This window comes from Trachurus japonicus, chromosome 4, assembly GCF_045865225.1.
Source record: "Trachurus japonicus isolate A0001 chromosome 4, Traja_1.0".
Lineage (NCBI taxonomy): Eukaryota > Metazoa > Chordata > Actinopteri > Carangiformes > Carangidae > Trachurus > Trachurus japonicus.
Window position 1 is genome coordinate 30,713,018 of NC_140910.1, and position 7,833 is coordinate 30,720,850.

A 7,833-nucleotide genomic window follows, 5' to 3' on the forward strand; every position below is an offset into this window, starting at 1 on the left:
CAGGAGCTGATTGGCTCTCATGGGCCGGGGTGTTGCGAGAGAGGCTAGGGGGATGTATTTGTGTGTGTGGGTGGGCGAGGGAGGGGGTTCAATGGTCCTATTTACCTTAGGTGACATGTGAGGGCAGTGATTTTTTGACTGTGTGTGTGTGTGTTTGAGTGTGAGAGAGGGTGGGCGAGCTAACAGTAGCAGGATATAAAAGGTCAGCACGCCACATCCCAGTCTAAACATCTCTCCTCCTCCACTCAGGCCAGTGTGTGTGTTAGTGTGGGTGTTAGTGTGTGTTTCAGAAAGAAAGAGAGAGACAACCATGAAGCAGTGTGTGCTGTTGTCTCTGTTGCTGGCGCTGTGCTGCGTTCACGGCGCCCCGGTGGAGCAGAGCGGCCTGCTGGAGCAGGGCTCGTGCGAGGACGCGTTCGCCGTGAGCGCCGCCGGCCTCGCCCTCGGAAAGATCAACCAGGACCGACAGGAAGGCTACGTGTTCGGCCTGCACCGCCTGTCCAACGTGCACACAGCCGCACACGTGAGTCAAACCGACCCTAAAAGCCTGAACTGTATATCAGTAAATGCACCATGTGTTAAGTTCAGTTCCAAGTTACACTGCAAAAAAAAAGCTTCATTAAGAAACGTCAGCATTGATGAGTGCACTGCAAAAATTCAAAATCTTACCAAGAATATTTGTCTTATTACTAGTCAAAATAAATCAAATTATACTTAAAATAAGATTCATCATAATATAAAAAGCAGCTTGTTTTTAGACACTTTTTAATTTTTTCAAGCAAATTTTAAATTTTCTTTAAATAAGAAGAAAAATCTGACAGTGGAGCAAGTTTTTCTTCCTTATTAAAAGCACAAAAAATCCTGCTTTCACTGGCAGATGTTTCTACTTATTTCAATTGAAAATTAGTTTGAAACAAGTGAAATGATCTAAAAACAAGTACATTTTTAGGTGATGAGTCTTATTTTAAGTGGAAAGAGATTAGTTTTGACTAGAAATGAGACACTTTGACAAGAAATAAGACAAATATTCTTGGAAAGATTTTGAGTTTTTGCAGTGTGGTATCAATCTCTGAGTATTGTAGCATTAATGCATGTACAATGTGTTCTCTCTTTCTGTGTGTGTGTGTGTGTGTGTGTGTGTGTGTGTGTGTGTGTGTGTGTGTGTGTGTGTGTGTGTGTGTGTGTGTGTGTGACAGGGGGAGAACGGCGTGGTGTTTTACCTGACTCTGGATGTCGTGGAGACCAACTGCAGCGTCATCAGCAGGAAAGACTGGAAGTCCTGTGAGATCCGGCCCCTGCATAATGTACCGGTCAGTAAACACTCAATCACACAGCAGCTTAGTTGCAAACATTAAAAAGATAAACATACCGGTACTTATTTTAACAGTTTTAAGTTTATAGTGAAGTTTTCATGCCTGACTTAAATTCCATTGTGTTTTTCTATATCAACATAATTGTTATTAGTCTTATTATAAAAATATTGTGTGTGTGTTTGCTCTGCAGGTGTATGGACAATGTAAAGCTGTCATCTTCATCAGCAAGGTGAACAGAGTTGTGCGTCTCTACAAATACAACTGTGCCATCAGACCAGGTGAGGATAAAAGCTGCTTACTCAGGGGTGCACATATTTTAATGTTATTGTATTGTTGTGTATTTTAATTGTATTTATTGATAAGAATAACCTCGAAAGATGCTCTATAAATGTATTATTATGATAAATTATTATTATAGGTGGCTTATCCCGATCCTATCCATATATATTGGCAACTGAGAGGACGATCGTCAATGTTTTTTGTTTGTTTTTCACGTTATAAAACACCAGCACTGCTACAGCTGTGCAGAGCCACATCCACATTACACTGTGCTCTGGATCAGCTGATCGGCGCTCAGATTGCAGTTAGAGCTTCAGTTAGCGCTCCTCTGACCGCTCGGCTCAGCTGCGGATGAGAGGGCTGGAGTGGAGAGCTCAGTTTTTTTTTTTAGCGACTGCCAGGAACGCAAAAGCACGTGGAAACACACGTGTTGGTCAGCATTCCCTCATTTTTTGTTGCTCATGCATACAGTGGCGTGCACAGATTTTTTGAAGGGCACGGGCGAAAAGAAAAGTGTCCTCGCCACTGCACTGCAAAAACTCAAAATCTTACCAAGAATATGTAATTTCTAGTCAAAACAAATCTAATTATACTAAAAATAAGACTCATCACATAAAAAGTAGCTTGTTCTTTAGACACTTTTTTCAAGCATATTTTCACTTGAAATAAGTAGAAAAATCTGATAGTGGAGCAAGTTTTTCTTTCTTATTAAAAGCACAGAAAACTTGCTTTCACTGGCAGATTTTTCTACTTATTTCAATTGAAGACTTGTTTGAAAAAAGTGAAAACTGTCTAAAAACAAGATAATTTTTTGGTAATGAGTCTTATTTTAGGTGGAAAGAGATTAGTATGAACTAAAATTGAGACATTTTGACAAGAAATAAGACAAATATTCTTGGAAAGATTTTGAGTTTTTACAGTGTGAAGAAGAGGGCACTTTAGCATGTGTTTTTCAACAACTGGGCCCCTGTGTACACCACTGCCTGCGTACCAGTTATGTGCACCCCTGCTTATAATAACAGTAAAAACATGTTAAGTGTCAGTCTGACCTGACAGCCCCCCCTCCTCCCCCTCCCCCTCCCCCTCTGTTCAGTCCCCAACACTCGGGTCAACAGCGTCTGCCCCGACTGCCCCGCTCTGATATCCCCGGACAGCGCCGAGGTGGTGGAGACGGCACAGAAGTCGCTGGAGAAGTTCAACCAGGACAGCGGGCTGGCCAATCGCTTCGCTCTGGTCAAGGTCTCCAGAGCCACCGTGAGAGAGGGGGGAGGAGGAGGGGAGGAGGGGGAGGGGGAGGTTCATCAATCGATTTTGGATCAATGCAGTGATTTAATGAGGGTTCAAAGGGTTCTTTGTGCCAACAAAGTCTGTTTGGATTTTAATGTCACTCCTGAAGCCACATTTAAAAAGTTTCCACCAAAGTATCGGCGTCAAATTATACAAACTAAAAAAACTCTGATCTGTTCATTTTTCACTATTGTATTTTTTTTTTTTAGTTTGTATAGTAATTTTTTCCATTTTCTGCTTGTTAGCTTTATGTTTGATTTTTTTACTTTTAACTATTTAAATTTGGGGGTTTTGGATCTTTTAGTTTTCTTTTTTTTTTCATAAGTTGTATACAATTTTAGTGATTTTTCATAGGTTATATACATTTTTAGGATTTTTTTTAGTTTTTAAAAGTTCTTATTGTATTTAATTTCTTTTTTTAATGATAGTATTTCTTTATAGCATTTCATTTTTCTTACAATATTTTTGTGGTTTTTCATTTTTTTTGTAAATTTTTTATACTATTTTCTATGAAATTATCTATTTTTTTCAGCATTTTTTTCTGTTTTTAGTGTGATAGTATTTTTTTTTTTACAGCATTTCATTTTTTCCATTTTTGTATATACTTTTTTTTCTGTGTTTTATTTATATTCATGCTCTCAAGCTCACAACCATAGACTTCACATCTTAATATTGTTTGCTTTTGTTCTCTTGTTGAACATCTGTCCATCTTTGTGTGTGTATGTGTGTGTATCCAGGCGGGCATGATGGGCATGGGCATGTTTTACAATGCGGAGTACATCATCCAGGAGACCAGCTGCTCCCGGACCTCAGAGGAACCGGCCGTCAAATGTCCCTTGATGAAGTGCGAGTTCGCTGTGAGTCAGGATCACCTTCACATCCAACAAATCATTTGGTTCCTGTGTGAATCCTCTCCAGCTCGTCTCTTACCTGTGTTTTTTACATGTTTTCTTACCTCAGCACAAGGGTTTCTGTAAGGGATCCAAATTCCCCACGCCCACTGGTGAAGATGTCAGCGTGGAGTGTGAGATCTTCGAGCCCGAGGTGAGACTCACAGAGACTCAGAAATTTAATGTGGATGTCAGACTGTGGTTCAGCTTCAGCAGAGTGCGAAAAATGGAGCTGCAGTTCCTCTCCTGGCCACTAGAGTGAGTCAGTGAGTCCCCATAGACTCCCATGTTTAATTAACCATGTTAGACACAGATTTGGACTTTACAGATAATTATGGAGTTAATTTGTTCATAATTCACCTGCTTGATTTAATTCATGCAGAGGTTACAGCCCGCTGGTGAGCTGTAGAGGTACTGCAGGTGGACCAAGAAAAGTCATTTACAATAAAAAGATTTTAAAGTGTTCGATTTTGTAAAATGTTAAGTCGCATATTTATATTAAGAAAGTGATCAGACCTGATAAACCGGGCTGACAGGTGGGTCTTTGCCCATATTTGGTCAACCCTAGAGTTCGGGGGCGGAGTCAGGGATTGCCAAGATGGCGACAGTGAGTTCGGGGGCGGAGTCAGGGATTGCCAAGATGGCGACAGTGGAGCAACTTAGAGAGGCCGCATTGATCTGTATGTAGTTCATATTAATGGTTCTCAAAGGGGTCCTTGAGAGGTTTCAAGGGGGTCCCCAACTTTTTTTAAAAAAAATTTCCAATATTTTTTTTTTACAACTTTTTTATAATATTATCTTCCTATTTTCTTCTTTAAATTCTACGACTTTTTCCTAGAATTTTTTTAAATTGTTTTTTTTTTTAGATATTTTGACCAGTTATATTATTATTATTATTATTTTCGTTTTTTGTTTTTTGAAATTTTACCACTTTATCTAGATTTTTTTTTTCTAAATTTTAACACTTTTTGAAGAAACCACTAATTTTTCTAGAAATTTCTCTATAATATTTCCACAAATCCACACCACTGGCCCTAATTTGAACATGTACACTGAGTAAAACAGTAATGTTCTTCAGTCTCAGAGCAAATATTTGTGTATTTCTGGTGTTTGCTTCAAAATTTTGTCCAATGGGGGTCCGTGGTCTAATTTGTGTCAATTTAGGGCAGTGGCGTGCACAGACTTTTTGAAGGGGAGGGGCGAAAAGGAAAAAAAAGGGCACATATAGCCCATCCTTGCTACTGATGAGGGCACTTTAGCACACGTTTTGGCTCCCAAGGGCACTTTAGCATACATTTTGGCTCCTAGAGGGCACTTTAGCACACGTTTTGGCTCCTAGAGGGCACTTTAGTACACGTTTTGGCCCCCATGAGGGCACTTTAGCACGCATTTTGGCTCCCAGGGGGCACTTTAGCGCGCGTTTTTCAACAATTGGGCCACGAGGGGGGGTGACCGCCCCCCCTGCCCCCAACCTGTGCACGCCACTGATTTAGGGGTCCTTGAAGTAAAAACGTTTGGGAACCACTGGTTTATATAACTGTGTAACTTTGTTCCTCTGCGAAAATAACCTGAATAAATAAAGTTTTGGATTATTTGAGACTTTCCGTGGCGCTGTGCGTCCAGGTTGTGATCTAAAGCAGTGGTTCTCAACTGGTGGGTTGGGACCCAAAAGTGGGTCACGGACCCATTCTGGATGGGTCGCGGACAGCTGGTCAAAAAAGTAAAAAATATTTAATGCACATCTGATGTTGGACATGTCATTTATTTTGAAAAATAACTTATTTTGAAAGGCACACAAGACACGTGAACACATGCAGTTGTAATGGTCCTCCTCAGTTTCTTATTATTTGCTCCATTTGCTCTGAATGCAAAGATATCAGTTTCTTATTAATATGGCCTGAATGCAGTGAATCTTGTTTTGTTTTGTGGGTCTTTATTTTGTGCAATTTGATATTTATTCACTTTTGTGAACATGCTCTGAATGCAGAGATGCATTAGAAGTCAAATATATCGTTTTGTTGGTCTCCATTTTGTGCAGTTTGATATTTTTTTATTCACTTCCGTACATGCAGTTGTCATGGTCCTCCTCAGTTTCATTCATGTGCTTTGAAATGCACTTTGCTCAATAAAGAGCAAAATTAGTTTTTAAAGGCTTAAAAAAATAATCTTGGTTTGAATTCTATAAAAGTGGGTCGCGACTTAATGACCATGGGAAAATGTGGGTCCCAGAGTGAGACTAGTTGAGAACCCCTGATCTAAAACTTCCTGTTATTCTCCAGGCTGCTGAGAGGGAGAAGAAGCTGCACCTTCTGGCCGGAGGGACCGACCACAGCCACACCGACACACACACTCTGGAGGGCGACCACGACCAGGCTCACGCCGCCGACCACACGCACATCCACGACCACGTGCACGACCACACCAAGAGCCACAGCCACCACGACCAGACCGCGCAGCACCCCGAGGGCAGCGACCACCACCACACCCACGACCACGCGGCGGGCAGCTCCCACAGGCACGCGCACGACCACTCCCACGACCACGGGCACGGCCACGACCACGTGCACGCCCATCACGCCAAGGCGCACGACCACACCGGCGACGCGCCCAACCAGCACCACGACTACAAGCACGCCGACGGCGTCCACACCCACGAGCACGACCACGAAGTGGCCCTGGACCACGACCACAAGCACGCGCACCTGCACGAGCACGAGCACCACCACCATCACCACGACCACGAGCACGACGACCACGCCGCGCACGACCATCCTCTGGGTCAGGTGAAGCTGCTGCCCTCGCTGGACCAGCCCATGACCCTTCCCTCGTTCCCCGACGAGCCCGTAGGCGACGCCGGCATGGTGCTGATGGCCAAGCCCGACCCGCAGATCCCCGGGCAGATGGAGCCCGTCATCGAGCCGTTCCCCAAGGGCGTCTCCGGCCAGTGCCCCGCCCCTCTGATCGCAGCAACCGAGGTCGAGAAACTCTTCGCCGAGGACGCCATGTTCAAGGCCGCTGCGTAAAAAACCCCCAAAAAACAGGTGTTGGTGGTGAAGGGAGTAGAAGAACAGACTGTAGACAAAGTAGGAAAAAACACAGGAAAACCATATTTAACATATTTGACACGTGGACAAAACTGTGTGACTCACCTCAACGGCACAGAAGAAGGCGTGATGAAGGCTGAGCTCATTAAAAACAACAACATAGACCTGTTCTCTCCTCATTTTCCTCTGTTTAGAAATAAAATGTCTCAGAAAAACTGTTTCTGTCTTTGTTTTATTAACAACCACAGCACAAATACTTACCAACGATGCATTCGGTGTCGATGGGTTTCCCTTCACTGATCTCAGCATTGGTCATGTTTATCACCATGAAAATCAATCTACAGGGGGATTTTATTACCAATATATGATCATTAGAGAAGGGGCTGTTAGCCGAAGTACACCAAGACATAATTAAATTATAATATCAGTTTTTTATTCCAATTAAATACACATATATTCCCTCACAGAAATGTCATAAATTACATTTAAGTCCCTTTATCAACAGTGATATATATATACATCCTCTGTGGTTAATGCAGATATTGCATATATTAAGAACCCATAGGCGTCTCCGCCCAGTGCCCCGCCCCTCTGCTCGCCGGAACCGAAGTCGAGAAACTCTTCGCCGAGGACGACATGTTCAAGCCTGCTGCGTAAAAACAAAAAAAAACAAAAAAAAAAGGTTGGTGTTGGTGGTGAAGGGAGTAGAAAAACAGACTGTAGACAAAAGTAGAAAACACAGGAAAACCATATTTAACATATTTGACACGTGGACAAAACTGTGTGACTCACCAAAGAACAAACGCGGCGTGATCAGGGCTGGATTAGCACCCCAAGGGCCCCTGGGCACCAGGTCCCAGAGGGCCCTTGTCGCACAGACCGCTGGCATCTCACACATCACCTCCACCCATTACAAACCAGGAAAGTCATTCAACTCCACCTTAATTAGACCTATTTCACAATTGTGTATATGAAGTACCATGTACGTGATGAAGGCTGAGCTCGTTAAAAACAACAACA

At 42.8% G+C, this 7,833-nt stretch overlaps 1 protein-coding gene across 1 annotated transcript; it reads left to right on the forward strand.

The window, feature by feature from the left end:
* The first annotated feature begins 229 nt into the window (after positions 1-229).
* On the forward strand, positions 230-7,031 carry fetub (fetuin B). Its single transcript, XM_085775161.1, has 7 exons — positions 230-523; positions 1,197-1,310; positions 1,504-1,591; positions 2,686-2,846; positions 3,617-3,736; positions 3,840-3,923; positions 6,049-7,031. The coding sequence occupies exons 1-7, from the start codon at positions 311-313 to the stop codon at positions 6,790-6,792; spliced, it is 1,524 nt and encodes a 507-aa protein (XP_085631287.1). The 5' UTR covers positions 230-310; the 3' UTR covers positions 6,793-7,031.
* Positions 7,032-7,833: the final 802 nt, after the last annotated feature.